The sequence below is a fragment of the Oncorhynchus mykiss genome, chromosome 19 (genome assembly GCF_013265735.2).
Source record: "Oncorhynchus mykiss isolate Arlee chromosome 19, USDA_OmykA_1.1, whole genome shotgun sequence".
Taxonomy (NCBI): Eukaryota; Metazoa; Chordata; class Actinopteri; order Salmoniformes; family Salmonidae; genus Oncorhynchus; species Oncorhynchus mykiss.
Window position 1 is genome coordinate 746384 of NC_048583.1, and position 17598 is coordinate 763981.

The following is a 17598-nucleotide window of genomic DNA, read 5'->3' on the forward strand; positions in this document are numbered from 1 at the left end:
GCAAGCCTAATGATATGTTATTAGACCTACACCGCCCGCCACTCTCTCACTCAAGAGTAAACACATGTAATACGGTTGTGTGCGTCAAGGGGCCACCATCTCTGGGGAAATGCTACCTTAGTTAAGGGGGTTTAGGCGAGAGAGTAAAGAGAGGTACTGCTAGAACAGTGCCATGAGTTAATCCTTACAAATCCTTTAGAGGATGTCAGACAGGTATGGAAAAGGAGAGAGAGAGAGAGAGAGAGGCAGAGAGAGGGAGAGCAAGAGAGGCAGAGAGACAGAGAGAGAGAGAGAGAGAGAGAGAGAGAGAGAGAGAGCAAGAAAGGCAGAGAGAGAGAGCAAGAGAGGCAGAGAGAGAGAGAGAGAGAGAGAGAGAGAGACAGAGAGAGAGAGAGAGAGAGAGAGAGAGAGAGAGAGAGAGAGAGAAAGAAAGAGAATTAAATGCATACCTGAACCTGGTCGGCACACCTGTCTGGCTGGTTGGATTGGCTGAGGGAGGGAGGAAGGAACCAACTGTAAAGTCTGCAGTTACTCCATCATGATGACAACATCCTCAGTTTAACTTTTGATACCTGTTGAGAGCAGTGAGGAAAAGACAGAAAGAGAGAAAAGGGGAAAAGTGTGTAACAAGGAACAACAAGATAGAGGAGGGGGAGACTGACAGAAGACAGGACACTGGACATTATCCACTTGGAAGTCTCAAGGACTACAGAACAGGTACTAGGTCCATCTCAAAATGATAAAGTCCTAGCTAATAAGCAAGCCTTTTGCATATATTTTCATGTGGGCCAGTGCATTGTGTGTGTGTGTGTTTCTCCAATACTAGCCTATTGTACACCTGTCACATGATGGATCACAAGTAGGTTTGCCAGTAGTGCTTAGTTTGTAGAATTGCTACACTTCATCAGACTTGGTATGATAGTATTATATTGGAGCTAGCTCTTTTCCATTCTCTAAATATACACCAGGAGGAGCCATGTGAATTTGTGAAGAAAGCCTAAGCATATGTAAATGTGGGGAAAGTCTCAGGTTGAGACCCAAACTTAGTCCTGAAAAATGTAGAAGTACTGAGACTAGGAAGGCGTAGCTACTTTGCATGTGTCTCCTTCAATATCTAACTACAGTAGGCCTCAACATAGATGTCACTTAAATATCTAGTTAACAATAGCTAGCAGTAGAGTAAACTCAAAAACACAGACCATCTCCCTAGTACTATTCCACAGTAGGCCTAGCTCCTTCTAGCCAGCTAGCTACTTCTCCCGTAGGTAGCTAACTACAGTATATAGGCAGGGCTCCGAAATGAAGGGTGTCCTGTTGTCCCGGTGATGATAAAATGTCTGGAATGTCTGGGAAGATTCAACCACTCTGGGACAGTTCTGGGAGGATATATCTAAATTCATACAACTACTGTACATACAAAACACGTAATAATAATACGCTGTTAAAGCTAATGCAAGAGATTAGAGCGTTTAGCTTAAAATGTTAATGAGCTGTTACTTCTGCACATGTTAAGCGCAGCAATGCGCACTAAGCAGTAGGTTATGTGTCAATGTTCCAAAATGCAATTCATGGGAACACACTGTTCTAAAGAGCTACATTCAGGCTACACAGAATAGATGTACATACGCTAGTATTACAATGTTGACCTTTTTACAGGCCATTTTTTCATGTGAATTTCTGGCTCAGCCCCATTTATCTACTTCAGTAGCAAATTAAATGACTGTGAATGACATAGGTTCTCAAGTAGACCCATGTTGGCATATCAAAACTTTAAACAAAATATGTAGACTATTTTAATTTTGGATGGTTCATCTTCATTTTGGGGCGATTTAAATTGCACTTCGGAACGATTCTGGGATGGTGATAAAAACGGTTAGTCTATTGGATAACTATGTCAACTCCACTCTTGCTGTGAAAAAAAAAGGACTTCCGACTTCAGTGCTTTCAAATGAGTTCCGACATTGAGCGCGGCCTCCTGTGGTCTGATCAAAACAAACAATAATAAATAAAAAAAGAACATCATTTTTATTTAAAAAGGATGTGCCTCTTGGGCCCCCTTATAGGCTCGATCCCAGCCCCTAACTCACAATTGATCCGTCACAATAGTTTAGTATGCAGTTTATTTGAATGTTAATAATCAGTTACCCAATCAAGGCAGGGCCAGCCCCCTACCTCTTCTCCTCCCCCATCTGATGATTATCAGAGCGGCAGCAGGCAGCAGCAGGCTGTCTACACTCACTGAGAGCTCCTGAGTCTTCCTGTGGTTGGCGGTTGCAGTAAAAAAGTACTAATTATATACTACATACATACTGTACATATAATATATAACGCTTGAACTCAACTCTGGATCTCAAAGCCAGTTCCACTGCATTTGTTCATTGATCCCCTCTAATTTACTGATTGTGGCTGTATCCGGCACCGACAGAGATGGCCGCCTCGCTTCGCGTTCCTAGGAAACTATGCAGTACTTAGTTTTTTTATGTATTATTTCTTACACTGTTACCCCAGGAAATGTTAAGTTTTATTACATACAGTCGGGAGGAACTATTGGATATAAGAGCAACATCAACTTACCAACATTACCACCAGGAATACGACTTTCCCGAAGCGGATCCTCTGTTTGGTCCACCTCCCAGGACAATGGGCCGCAGAAGGGGCAGACGGAGCGGTCTTCTGGTCAGGCTCCGTAGACAGACACATCGCCCACCGATCCCGAGTATACTACTCGCCAATGTCCAAACTCTTGACAACAAGATAAAAGAAATCCGAGCAAGGGTTACCTTCCAGAGAGACATCAGAGATTGTAACATTCTCTGTTTCACGAAAACGTGGCTCACTAAGGATATGTTGTCAGAGTCGGTACAGCCACCTGGTTTCTTCATGCAGCGCGCCGACAGAAACAAACATCTCTCTGGTAAGAAGACGAAGGGGGTGTATGCCTTATGATTGACAAGTCGTGGTGTCATCATAACAACATACAGGAACTCAAGTCCTTTTGTTCACCTGACCTAGAATTCCTTACAATCAAAAATGCCGACCACATTATCTACCAAGAGAATTATCTTCAAGTATAATCACAGTCGTGTATATCCCCACAGACACCTTGACGGCCCTGAAAGAACTTCAATGGACTCTATGTAAACTGGAAACCACATATCCTGAGGCTGCATTTATTGTAGCTGGGGATTTTAATAAGGCTAATCTGAAAACAATGAATAAGCGACCCGGGCTGGCAAATTTCTGGATCATTGTTACTCTAACTTCCGCGACGCAAGCAAAGCCCTCCCTCGCCCTCCTTTCAGAAAATCTGACCACGACTCCATTTTTGTTGCTCCCAGCTAGGTCTGCTCAGGTCTGTTCAACGCTGGTCAGACCAATCTGATTCCACACTTCAAGATTGCTTCGATCACGTGGACTGGGATATGTTCCGGATAGCGTCGGACAATAACATTGATGTAATTGCTGATTCGGTGAGCGAGTTTATTAGCAAGTGCATCGGTGACGTTGTACCCACAGCGACTATTAAAAGCTTCCCCAACCAGAAACCGTGGATTGATTGCAGCATTCGCGCAAAACTGAAAGTGCAAACTACTGCTTTTAACCTGTCTACGATACTGGTTCCCAATTGGGACTCAACCCTCCCACGTTCAGCTGAAACGGTGGCGCATGGAACGCAAAAATATTCTTAAAAATATTTAACCTCCACACATTAACAAGTCCAATAGCTCAAATGAAAGATAAACACCTTGTTCATCTAGCCAGCAAGTCAGATTTCTAAAATGTTTTACGGCGAAAACATAGCACATATATATGTAAAACCACCACCAGACACAGCTCATTTGAATAGCCAAAACATGCAATCAACAAACGCAGGATTAAAAAATAAATCGCTCACTAACCTTTTGAAAATCTTCATCAGATGACAGTAATATGACATGTTACACAGTACATATTTTTTTTTTCAATAATATGCCATTTATATCCATAAATGTCCATTTACAGTGAGTTCACGTTCAGAAATTACTCAAAAATGCCCGCAGGAAATCTATGTAGCGCGGCAAGATAACGTAAATAGACATCATAAACTTTGACTAAATATACATGTTCTACATATAGTTAGAAAGATACACTGCTTCTTTATGCAACCGCTGTGTTAGATTTATTTTTAACATTACAGAAATCGCACACTATTCCATATGCTGAGACAGCGTTCAGTTCCAAGCTACATTTCTACGTAATGTTGGAGTCAACAGAAACACAGATTTAAGCATAAATATTCCCTTACCTTCGATGGTCTTCGTTCAGAATGTTCTGGAAGGCTTCATACTTACCCAATACATCGTTTGGTTTCAAGTCTTGCGTCTTTGTATTAGCTACTGCTAATAACATCAGCTGAAATGCACCCAAAACGTCCTCTGGTCCGGAAAAGTTGCGCATCAAAACTTCAAAATTACATATTATATGTCGACTAAACAGGTCAAACTAAGTGCAGAAGCAAGCTTTATGATGTTTTAGACACGCAAAACAAACTTCAATTCAATCGGCCATCGTCTGCCCTTCTCTTGAGTGCTGGAACAAAGGAATGGCTGGGACCAATTCGCGCCCTAACGCACAGCCTATTCTCTCGTGGCACACACTAATTTCACTCCCATAGGGTCAATTCTCGCGGGATTTGAACGATTCAAAGCTCTACTGAAAGAGGACATCTAGCGGAAGAGTCTCCCCAGAATCATAACTGGTTGGGAAGGGTGGGGGCCATGACGTCAAAGTTGCTCCAACTTTCATGGCCACAAAAACTAGTTTGGAAGAATGCCTGCCCTGTGAGTTCTGCTATACTTACAGACATAATTCCAACGGTTTTAGAATCTTTAGAGTGTTTTCTATCCAATAATAATTTTTATTTGCATATATTAGCAATTTTTGACAGATTTTTTTTCCAGTTTACTAGGGGTACCCAATCTCTCCAAAGGGGGCGTATGTCTGCCATATCCTTAACAGGTTTTAATCAGGGCAAGGTGACCGAAAACATGACCAAATACAAACAGTGTAGCTACTTCCTCCACAAGGCAATCAAACAAGCTAAGCGTCAGTATAGAGACAAAGTAGAGTCACAATTCAACGGCTCAGACACGAGAGGTATGTGGCAGGGTCTACAGTCAATCACGGACTACAAAAAGAAAACCAGCCCCGTCGCGGACCTCAATGTCTTGCTCCCAGGCAAACTAAATAACTTCTTTGCTCGCTTTGATGACAATACAGTGCCACCGACACGGCTTGCTTCCAAAACCTGTGGGCTCTCCTTCACAGCAGCCAACGTGAGTAAAACATTAGTAAAACGTAGTGGAGAAGGTGGAAAGTTTTAAGTTCCTCGGCGTACACATCACAGACAAACTGAAATGGTCAACCCACATAGACAGTGTGGTGAAGAAGGCGCAACAGCGCCTCTTCAACCGCAGGAGGCTGAAGAAATTTGACTTGGTACGGCAACTGCTCGCCCACAACCGTAAGGCTCTCCAGAGGGTAGTGAGGTCTGCACAACGCATCACCGGGGGCAAACTACCTCCAGGACACCTACACCACCTCTCACAGGATGGCCAAAAAGATCATAAAGGACAACAACCACCCGAGCCACTGCCTGTTCACCCCGCTATCATCCAGAAGGCGAGGTCAGGACAGGTGCATCAAAGCTGGGACTGAGAGACTGAAAAACAGCTTCTATCTCAAGGCCATCAGACTGTTAAACAGCCATCACTAATAATGAGTTGCTGCTGCCAACATACTGATTCAAATCTCAAACCACTTTAATAATAACAAATTGGATGTAGTAAATGTATCACTAGTCACTTTAAACAATGGCACTTTATATAATGTTTACATATCCTACATTACTCATCTCATATGTATATACTGTACTCTATATCATCTACTGCATCTTGCTTATGCCGTTCGGCCATCACTCATCCATATATTTATATGTACATATTCTTATTCATTCCTTTACACTTGTGTGTATAAAGTAGTTGTTGTGAAATTGTTAGATTTCTTGTTAGATATTACTGCATGGTTGGAACTAGAAGCACAAGGATTTCGCTACACGCATTAACATCTGCTAACCATGTGTATGTGACCAATAATATTTGATTTGATTTAGACCTGGGACACCAGGTCGGCGCAATTAATTATTTAGTTGAACAGAAAACCAGCAGGCTCCGGGCCTCGAAGGGTAAGAGCTAAGTACCCCTGATATGTAATATTAAAATAAATAATAGATACATAATATATTTCCTTTATTATTAAATATATATTTTTTAAGTAAATCATTTTTTTTGCTCTCTCTTGGGTCTGCCACAGCCTGGGCCCACCACGGGCCTGGGACCCCCAGGGGCTTCTGCCCTGGTAATCTCCTGCATTAATCTGGCCCTGGTCCCTTGTGTGTTGGCCTACATAGGAGTCTACCACATTTTGAGTTCTATCAACTTTAAGTCCTGTGTGACTGTGAGTCTTGTCCCACAAAATACGTGTCTTTGATAGCCAGCTCTGTACATTTATCTGCATCCAATAGATGATGGAAATGGAAGTATTATGTCATTGATTTCACGTTGCCTAGTCACCTGATAGTTGATGAGAAGTAGTACTCAAGGTACAGATGCATGATAAGAGAGATGGCAAGTGCCTGTGGATTTTCCTGCAAGAGAACATTAGTATGAGATAACACAGTGAAGGAAGTGAAGAAGTGCATTCTATTTAAACCAGTATGGCTTTGGGTGACCAAAGCCAATCATGTCATTCATGTCATGCATTTTATCAACAAATTCAAACACTACTAACTTATAAAACAAAAGGCTGATTTGTCCCCAATTTTGATCAAATATTCCGACCTGTCACTTGCGGTCACGTTGCGCTTATGAAAATATATATAATATCGTAAGGATGTGGTAGCCTAAACCTACTGGTGATGTTAAACATGTGTTCTTCAATCATTTTTAAGATCTGACATGCCATGCAGCCCAGTGCAGCGCAAGACATGTCATAGGCCAATGGTTAACCAATCATATTTTTCAAATCCTGAAAGGCAAAATTCCAGGTAACCTTGGAGAGGAAAGTTATGCCTTACAAGTTTGCTTCTGAGGAAGAGCTGCAAAAGTAAGTAAGTAGCTGTATTAGGTGGAAATACTGTATAGAAGGTCATTTCGTCAAACTTCATTCAAAATATAGATGTTTTTCTTGAGACTATATGTGTAGGCATAGGCAGATGTTGCAATTGGAGGATGCATTTGGGCATATTCTATAATGAGATTCAATAGACTACATCTGTCCGTACAAACGTTGAGAAATGATGACGTAATTTAAATTTGTATTGCTCTCTTCCACCTTAAACCCCATGAGCTCTCTCTCTGTGTGTGTGTGTGTGTGTGTGTGTGTGTGTGTGTGTGTGTGTGTGTGTGTGTGTGTGTGTGTGTGTGTGTGTGTGTGTGTGCGTGCATATGGATATTTTACATGTGGCCACCCTAGTATGGCTACTGACATTAACCATAAACAAATGAAAGATAATAATAAGTACTACGAACATGATATACCCTGGGTGGTCATGACATAGGCTGGGTGGTCATGACTTAGGCTGGGTGGTCATGACATAGGCTGGGTGGTCATGACATAGGCTGGGTGGTCATGACATAGGCTGGGTGGTCATGACATAGGCTGGGTGGTCATGACATAGGCTGGGTGGTCAAGGCATAGCCTGGGTGGTTTTGACATAGCATGTGTGGTAGTGACATTGTCTAGGTAGTGATTTGTGAAAGTAACATTGTGTGAGCCCCAAATAGCAGTTTAGGTTACAGAGTGCAAACGAGTAAGTGAGGATTACTAGCAGTCTTATTTTGTGTTTTAAACATATTGCCTAGTTATAGTGCATGTTTAAAGATGTTTCCTGTCAGGCAGAGGCTGTGGCCTAACAACAGCCTGAAGGCCTATTGATCCTTGTTTTCTCCAACCAGACCAGGTTGTTTTTACCATGTTGCAATAGGCGATAGTATCAGCGCTGGTTGAGGTCTCCTCTGTGCTGCCGGTCCTACTTCATTCCACCCCCTGTCTGATGTGACAGATACAGGCCTACTGTGTGAGCTAACTAGGGTAAACATCAGTCAGAGTGCACAGACCACATTCTTCCACATTATCTCACAGGCAGCCATGCTTGACTGAGACAAATGTTCCTTTGTGGAGGACACAGTGTGTGTGTGTGTGTGTGTGTGTGTGTGTGTGTGTGTGTGTGTGTGTGTGTGTGTGTGTGTGTGTGTGTGTGTGTGTGTGTGTGTGTGTGTGTGTGTGTGTGTGTGTGTGTGTGTGTGTGTGTGTGTGTGTGTATGTGTGTGTGTGTATGTGTGTGTGTGTGTTAAGTAATACAGTGCTGACAGACATTACCTAAACAAAAGGGACATTTACACACACTCTCAATCCACCTGATACCTGGGAGCTCCTGTCCCCTAGCTGCAGAGATCCAGATAAGTAGCCCTACCAGCCAGCCCTAGCGTCTCACCGGCCCCAGCCTCAGCCTCAGCCCCAGCCCCAGCCTCCAGCCCCAGCCCCAGCCCCAGCCCCAGCCCCAGCCCCAGCCCCAGCCCCAGCCCCAGCCCCAGCCCCATCCAGGCTCCCTCTGGGCTGGGCAGATTCCTCTCAACAAACTTTTTTTATGACACCTAACACTTGTGTTCTGTTGCCCCCTAGCTGCAGAGCTCCAGACCAGTAGCCCTACCAGCCAGCCCTACCGTCTCCCCTGCAGAGCTACAGACCAGTAGCCCTACCAGCCAGCCCTACCGTCTCCCCTGCAGAGCTACAGACCAGTAGCCCTACCGTCTCCCCTGCAGAGCTCCAGACCAGTAGCCCTACCATCTCCCCTGCAGAGCTCCAGACCAGTAGCCCTACCAGCCAGCCCTACCGTCTCCCCTGCAGAGCTACAGACCAGTAGCCCTACCGTCTCCCCTGCAGAGCTCCAGACCAGTAGCCCTACCAGCCAGCCCTACCGTCTCCCCAGCAGAGGTCCAGACCAGTAGCCCTACCAGCCAGGCTTACCGTCTCCCCAGCAGAGGTCCAGACCACTAGCTCTACCATTTTCCCCAGAATGGCTCTCTCCGGACCGGGTGGCTTCCTCTCTGAGGATCAGTTCATCTGTTCTATCTGCCTGGATGTGTTCACCAACCCAGTCTCCACACCCTGTGGTCACAGCTACTGTCTGGACTGCATCTCCACCTACTGGGATGGTATGTATTGTGGATTTGTATATACTGTAGACTACCTGAAATATAAATGTAAATTTGTTTGTATGTTTACATTGGCCTATATACTGTATATTACCTGAAACATAAATGTACATAGGCGTATATACTGTATATTACCTGAAACATAAATGTACATAGGCTTATATACTGTATATTACCTGAAATATAAATGTACATAGGCTTATATACTGTATATTACCTGAAACATAAATGTACATAGGCTCATATACTGTATATTACCTGAAACATAAATGTACATAGGCTTATGTACTGTATATTACCTGAAACATAAATCTACATAGGCTTATATACTGTATATTACCTAAAACATAAATGTACATAGGCTTATATACTGTATATTACCTGAAACATAAATGTACATAGGCTTATATACTGTATATTACCTGAAACATAAATGTACATAGGCCTATATACTGTATATTACCTGAACTATAAATCTACATAGGCCTATATACTGTATATTACCTGAAATATAAATCTACATAGGCCTATATACTGTACACTACCTGAAATATAAATGTACATAGGCCTATATACTGTAGACTACCTGAAATATAAATGTACATTTGTTTGTATGTACATGAGCCCAATACATGCAACAACTTACATCCATGCAATCTTATTGGTTGTTTCCTATTAGTAGGCCTATTTCATCACATCCCCATTCAGAGATCAATTGTATTCCGCCATGTGAATGAATGAAATGAACTGTAACTTGTTGTTGAAGGAGGAGGAGGGAAGACGTGTGTGTGCCCGCTGTGTAAGGAGAGCTTCAGGAAGAGGCCGGAACTTCACATCAACCGCACCCTGAAGGAGATCACCGAGCAGTTTAAGAAGATGGCAGACGGATTGGACCGGGGGGCCATGGTGTTTGAAGGAGGGATTGAGAGTCAAGGTTGGGGTGGCGGTGGAAATGAGGGGGTGTCATACGGGGTTGAGCGTCCTCCGGTCCCTCCAAGACCCCCAGGGATGGGTGTGATGCCTGGGGATTTGTTGTTGGAGATGAAGACCAGGTTCCAACGACCTTCGAACTCCAGAACCCCTCCGCCCGTCCTCCACCCCCACCCGCCCTCACCCTTCTCCTCCAACACCACCACCCTCTCGCCCCCCGCCCCTCCTGTTGTCCCACGCAGATACACCCTGAGCGGGCCGGCTGATTCCTTCACAGACGCGCCTCTCTGTCCTGAACACCAGAGGGGGCTGGAGTTCTTCTGCCGGACAGACCAGACGTGTGGGTGTGCAGTGTGCATGGAGGGAGAGCACCATGGACACCAGGTTATACCAGCCAAGAGAGAGTGGCTCATTAAGAAGGTAGGGAGAGGGACAGAGGTGGAGGAGCAGAGGTGTGTGAACTAATTCTGATGGAGATGTAGGGTACTCCAATTGCAATGCTACTACTGTAGAAATGAAAACATACTGTATTACCCAAAGCTATATAGTCAGTTTAATCAACTCTACACAAAAGAGACTGGGTGATTGAAACATATTTAAATTGTGTTAATCACATGCTTCGAGTTAGAGGTAGATATGTACGTACTAGGAATAAGGAATAAGTACATTGGATTATGTTGACTCAGGTCTGTTTCTGTATGCAGTCTCAGTTGGAAATCACAGAGGCAGAGCTGAGGGACATGATCACACAGAGAGAAAAGAAGGTGGAGGACATCAGGACATCACTGGAGAACATACAGGTGGGTGTCTGGAACACACACACACAGTACACACACACAGTACACACACACACACACACACAGACACAGACACACACACACACAGTACACACACACACACACTCTCCCTGCCCCTCATCATCCCTCTCTCTCCCTCTCTCTCCCTCCCCTCTTTGTCTTTCAATCCTCTCTCCCTGCCCCTCATCATCCCTCTCTCTCTCTCTCTCTCTCTCTCTCTCTCTCTCTCTCTCTCTCTCTCTCTCTCCCTCTCTCTCCCTCTCTCTCCCCCCCCCCCTCTTTGTCTTTCCATCCTCTCTCCCTGCCCCTCATCATCCCTCTCTCTCTCTCTCTCCCTCTCTCTCTCTCCCTCTCTCTCTCCCTCTCTCTCTCTCTCCCTCTTTACCTGTCTCTCTCTCTCTCTCTCTCTCTCTCTCTCCCTCCCCAGGTGTGTGCGGAGCATGAGACAGCAGGCAGCATGCATATGTTCTCTGCCCTGGTGAGCTCTGTGGAGAGGAGCCAGGCAGAGCTGTTGGAGGTGATAGAGATGTCACAGCGGGCTGCACAGCACCGAGGACAGACCCTCATCAGAGACCTAGAGCAGGTCTCTTTTTATTCATTCATTTTATTTGAGTGAATGTTTTATTTCAGAGAGAATTGTGTATTTCATCAAGAGGACAATCATATCAATAGCAGAGAAGGCGGAGTTGACACAATATTATTAAAACTTAAATCACACGAAATGTGATGCATTGTACTAGATTTGGCTAAACAGCTCATTTACATCTTCAGTAGGTGATCAATAAAATCAATTCATGTTGCTATCTTTTTAAGCTACTGATATTGGTGATTGTTGTCTTTGTGACTGTGTTGCTACAATGGTTGACAAACCAATTCCCTCTGGGATTATTAGTAATAAAGTATTTATTGTCTTTTCTTTCCTATCATAGGAGATCTCTGAGCTGAGGAAGAGAAGCGCTACCCTCACCCAGCTAGCCCAGTCTGACGACTACGTACTTTTCTTCAAGGTTAGAGACTCTTTCTGTTCATCACATCTTTTTCGTCTTTATTCATCCTTTTCAACAATTTCTACCTTTTTTGAAACCGTTTTTTCCTCTAGTTACCTTAGTTACAAGGTGAGGTACTTTTCCTTTCCATTCTCTTCATTTAAAATTATCTTGCCTCTTGTTTTTTCTAATTCATTTATTCCTCCATTCTCTTTATTCCTCTTCTCAGACATTCTCCACGCCGCCTCAGACCAGGGATTGGTCGGATGCTGTTGTGACCTCTGACCTCACCTCAGGGGCGGTGCTTCTGACTGTCAATCAAATGGTGGAGCGGTTTCGGGAGGAGCTCAAGAGACTGCCGGAGATCTGTGAGTTATGGCTGACCGTTGTAGAACTCCTATACATTCTATCTATGAGTACTATCAGTTTCAAAGTGGGCAAAACTGGTTGAAATTACGTCAAGATTTTACCACTTTTGCTCGCTGGGTTGTTGCAAGTGACAAACAGAGAATATCACCAATACTGTAGTGTTGAGACGGTCTAATTTTACTTTATGAGCACTACTAGGCTACAATACTGTAGTGTTGAGACGGTCTAACTTTACTTCATGGGCACTACTAGGCTACAATACTGTAGTGTTGAGACTGTCTAACTTTACTTTATGAACATGACTAGACTACAATACTGTAGTGTTGAGACTGTCTAACTTTACTTTATGAGCACTACTAGGCTACAATACTGTAGTGTTGAGACTGTCTAACTTTACTTTATGAGCACTACTAGGCTACAATACTGTAGTGTTGAGACTGTCTAACTTTACTTTATGAGCACTACTAGGCTACAATACTGTAGTGTTGAGATGGTCTAACTTTACTTTATGAGCACTACTAGGCTACAATACTGTCGTGTTGAGATGGTCTAACTTTACTTTATGAGCACTACTAGGCTACAATACTGTAGTGTTGAGATGGTCTAACTTTACTTTATGAACCCTAATAGGCTACAATACTGTAGTGTTGTGACTGTCTAATTTTACTTCATGAACACTACTAGGCTACAATACTGTCGTGTTGAGATGGTCTAACTTTACTTTATGAACCCTAATAGGCTACAATTCTGTAGCGTTGAGACGGTCTAACTTTACTTTATGAACATGACTAGACTACAATACTGTAGTGTTGAGATGGTCTAATTTTACTTTATGAGCACTAATAGGCTACAATACTGTAGTGTTGAGACGGTCTAACTTTACTTCATGAGCACTACTAGGCTACAATACTGTAGTGTTGAGACGGTCTAACTTTACTTTATGAACACGACTAGGCTACAATACAATATGTGGAGGATGATGTAGACCATCGATTCTCAACTGGTGGGTCGTGACCCAAATTTAGGTCGCAAGCGGTTTTGAATGGGTTGTTTGTGTCAGTAAAATAAACAAAAGATTTAATAAAAAAATACTCCAGTCTGAACTTAAACAATTTAAACCAGGTAGAGAGTGTGAATAAATGATAATGAAATTCCATTTGTTTTATATAATTTAATCTCTGAACAATTAGTCTTCAATCACAGTATTTTCAATATAAAGCTATTAGCAGCACTATTTTGGTTGATTTTATTGTCTCAAACCGGTGAGTTTATTAACAATCTTCATCAAGAACATGGGAAAAATGTATTTATTGACAATGAAAGAGGTGGGAATATTGTTCCCTTGTCATATAATTGCTATATTTAAAATCAATACAGAATTAAAAATAGTTTTTCAGATTATATTTTGCAGATTATTTTTCCCATTGCAAATATTGTGTTGTGACTGAGACAACCTAGTTAATTTAGGGTCCCAAGGCAAAACCAGTTGAGAACCTATAGACCCATACACTGCATTGTCTTTTGTTGGCCAGGTCTGCGTCCTCAACCTCAAACAGACCAATCCGTGGGGAGAAATATTCCAAGTAAGGTCTACACGCTCAAAGTACCATCCCATCTGTATCTTTTAATGTTAATTATGATCAATATGTGTCTGATATTGATTAATGCATTCTCTTATGTTTGGCCAGGTCTGCGTCCTCAACCTCAACCAGACCAATCTGTGGGAAGATGTAGTCCAAGTATGATTTTCATTCATGCCTGTGTCACACTCAAAGTCCCAGCTCCTCCCATTCCATGTGTCTAATAATCTATACGGTATTGATTTGATGTATTCTCTTTTGTTTGGCCAGGTTTGCTTTCTCAACCAAACTATGCTGTCGGAAGAAATAGTCCAAGTAAGTCCAAGATAACATTCATGTCTCTGTCACACTCACAGACCCAACATATGTCTAATAATTCATACAGTAATTGATTTCCTGTATTCTAATTTGTTTGGCCAGATTTACCTTCTCAACCAGACCAGTCCCTGGGAAGAAGTAGTCCAAGTAAGATTTTAATTAATTCACGGCTGCTTCTGTCACACTCATCCCTTTCCTTTTGTTTCTAATAATAACACTGTATTTGATTACATGATATTGTTTTGCCAGGTTTGCGTTCTCCACCTCCACCAGAACACTCTGTAGGAAGAGATAGTCCAGGTTTGCATTCTCCACCTCCACCAGAACACTCTGTAGGAAGAGATAGTCCAGGTTTGCGTTCTCCACCTCCTCCAGAACACTCTGTAGGAAGTCCAGGTTTGGATCTGTTCCTGTTTCTTTCACACGCACAGGCCCATTCCATATGTGTCAGTTACCAATGATACATAAAGTGTCTAATTAAGGTATAATGACCGAGATGGTGGTGTTTGGAGGATAAATTGGTACAATGTTGTTAGGCCCGAGACGAATATATCCTCCAAACACCGGCTTCGAGGGCATCGTCACTTTTGTACAACGGGTTACTAACATATTCAAATAACGATTGACATATTTTCATTAAAAGCTTGACTTGATTAATATATTCAAACTATTTCATCCTTCCACAAGATATAAGCCGACACAGATCTAGGGTTGCTACCCAAGCCGGCTGGTCGTTCATTCTATTAGTTTGGTTACCATGCGATTTTAACCAATCAGCATTTAGGATTAGACCCACCCGTTGTTTAATTACATGTATTCTCTTTTGTTTGGCCAGATTGGCTTTCTCAACCTCAACCAGACCAGTCAGTGGGAAGAAATCCAAAACCAAGTAAGGCTTTGATTCAATTATTAACTCAAAGTCCCAGTCATGTGATAATACATACAGTATTTGATCAGGGGTTAGATGGTTTAACACCTCTCTCTCTCTCTCTCCTTCTCTCTCTCTCTCTCTCTCTCTCTCTCTCTCTCTCTCTCTCTCTCTCTCTCTCTCTCTCTCTCTCTCTCCAGAGGTGAGGAGAGTGCAGGAATATGCAGGTATGTACTTCCTTCTTCCTGTATCATGTTTTCTGTGTTCATGTGTCAAGCACATTCCTGCTAGTTATAGACACAAAACTGCTGATTGAACTCTTGATTGGTGATTGATGACTTTTTCTCCCTCTTTCTCTATGCCTCTGTTCTCTCTTTCTCTCCCCCACTCATTCTCTCCCTCTGTATGTCTCTCTCTCTGCCCCCCCCCTCCCCTTCTACCTCTCCCCTCCTCTCCCTCTCAGTGGACATCACCCTGGACCCCCTCACCGCCCACCCACGCCTGCTCATCTCCGACGACGGCAAGCAGGTGCGCTGCTGGGACCGCTACCAGCCCGTGGCGGACGGCCCCGAGCGCTTTGACCGTGTAGTCTGCGTCCTCGGGCGCCAGGCCTTCTCTTCGGGACGCCATTACTGGGAGGTGAGCACAGAAGCAGGGCTAGTTTCATTCCAACAGCCATCAGGCTAAAGAACAGTGGGTCATAATGGGGCCTGATAGATGGCGGGACTGTATGCCAGAGATGATGTGAATATACATGTGCTCACCCTCCAGTGTTGTTGTATAGCATGATGTTGTATTGTAGTGTACTGATTATGATTTTGGGTGATTTGTATTCGTAGGTGGAGGTGGGTGGGAAGACGGACTGGGACCTGGGCGTGGCTAGCCACTCCATCAACAGGAAAGGGAAGATCATAGTAAGCCCCGCCCACGGCTACTGGTTCCTGAGTCTCCGGGATAAGAACGACTACGCGTTCCGAACGGAACCATCGACAGCGCTGGGCCTCAACCACAAACCCAACCGTATAGGGATCTACGTAGACTGTGATAAGGGACAGGTGTCCTTCTATAACGTGGACGCTAAGATGCTCATCTATACATTCACCGACAGCTTCTCGGATGTCATTCATCCCTTCTTCAGCCCTTGCACCAATAAGTCTGGCAGGAACGAGGCGCCGCTCATCATTTGTCCTGTCTCGATGCCTCTGGTGGACTGAGATGGGTTTTAGTTTTTTTTGTTCATTCCTAAAGGTAGTTTCCTTCAGTCTGTCCTTGTTCAATGTTCTTCACTGAGACAATAGCACGGGACTGGATAGGTCAAAGCAATATGGGGGAAGCTATAGCTGATGCGCCCAATATACCCAGATGTCTCATGTCAACATAGGGAAGGGAACAAGGCTAGAAGAGAGGGAACAATTTTCTGGAATGAAATACAGTCTCTTAGAACCATTCAAAATGACCTCCTGTGTTCTATGGAGCTGACCAATGGATAATCTGGATACTGAGTCTGGATTGGACTGATCATTTTGACCAATACAACCGACTACAGTCCATCAGTCTGAGAATTAAGGATTTCACCATCTGTCCTCATCACACGATGGATTAATCTGTCTATATAGGGTCATATGTGTCTCACATGGCTCCCTATTCACATATAGTCTGCTTCTTTGACCAGAGCCCCATGGGTCCTATGTATTGCATTACTATAGGGAATAGTGTGTTATTTGTGACATAACCACAGTCATTACAAATAAAACATATTACTTGTACATTACAATCCAGTTTTTGAAGAATGTCCACAATAAACCAAATGTAAACTATGTGGACTGGGAGCCACTGAGTAAGACCCAGAGACAAACACAAAGACAAAGAATCCTTCATGAGCCAGTCAATTTAGTCATCGTATTCTACACAGAGTGGACAAAACTTTAAGAACACCTGCTCTTTCCATGACACAGACTGACCAGGTGAATCCAGGTGAAAGCTATGAGCCCTTACTGATGTCACTTGTTAAATCCACTTAAATCAGTGTAGATGAAGGGGAGGAGACAGGATAAATATGGATTTTTAAGCCTTGTGACAATTGAGACATGGATTGCGTATGTGTGCCATTCAGAGGGTGAATGGGCAAGACTAAAGATTTAAGTGCCTTTGAAAGGGGTATGGTAGTAGGTGCCCGGCTCACCGGTTTGTCTCAAGAACTGCAACGCTGCTGGGTTTTTCACGCTCAACATATTGGATAGCCTGGGGTGAATGAGACTGAATACTTTTTGGAAAACTATATTAGTGACAGAATATATTTGAATCATGTTGTAATAGGAGTTCAATTGGAGGCTAATCTAATAAATCATTGCATGAATTTTTCTAAAATAACCCTGACCTTGAGTTGTCCATCTTCTTGAACTTTCTAGTACAGTATTGTATAGGCTATTATATTATATTATACCCTGTTAGAGCCTATTAAATTAGCATATTCAATAAGGCTACAAATAAAATATT

General features: G+C 43.2%; 1 protein-coding gene across 6 annotated transcripts; it reads left to right on the forward strand.

The window, feature by feature from the left end:
• Positions 1-463: 463 nt before the first annotated feature.
• Positions 464-17506, forward strand: LOC110534579 (E3 ubiquitin-protein ligase TRIM21). 6 transcript variants are annotated; one of them, XM_036953859.1, is made up of 16 exons: positions 464-717; positions 8722-9254; positions 10024-10604; positions 10889-10984; positions 11409-11564; positions 11911-11988; positions 12197-12335; positions 13869-13919; positions 14025-14075; positions 14187-14231; positions 14337-14381; positions 14484-14630; positions 15070-15123; positions 15303-15329; positions 15566-15741; positions 15942-17506. In XM_036953859.1, the coding sequence occupies exons 2-16, from the start codon at positions 9116-9118 to the stop codon at positions 16314-16316; spliced, it is 2160 nt and encodes a 719-aa protein (XP_036809754.1). In that variant the 5' UTR covers positions 464-717; positions 8722-9115; the 3' UTR covers positions 16317-17506. The 6 variants fall into 6 exon arrangements, with proteins under 6 accessions (XP_036809754.1, XP_036809753.1, XP_036809755.1 ...); XM_036953858.1 differs by having other exon boundaries at positions 465-717; positions 10021-10604; positions 15942-17504; XM_036953861.1 differs by having other exon boundaries at positions 466-717; positions 10021-10604; positions 14484-14534; positions 15942-17503.
• The last annotated feature ends 92 nt before the right edge of the window (positions 17507-17598 follow it).

What these genes read in the sequence shown, in the direction of transcription:
- LOC110534579 (XM_036953858.1), top strand. Translation starts at nt 9,116, where the DNA reads ATGGCTCTCTCCGGACCGGGTGGCTTCCTCTCTGAGGATCAGTTCATC. An exon ending in CATCTCCACCTACTGGGATG is followed by an intron (nt 9,255 to 10,020) that starts GTATGTATTGTG and finishes TTGTTGTTGAAG; the next exon opens with GAGGAGGAGGGAAGACGTGT. An exon ending in ACACTCTGTAGGAAGTCCAG is followed by an intron (nt 14,631 to 15,069) that starts GTTTGGATCTGT and finishes TTGTTTGGCCAG; the next exon opens with ATTGGCTTTCTCAACCTCAA.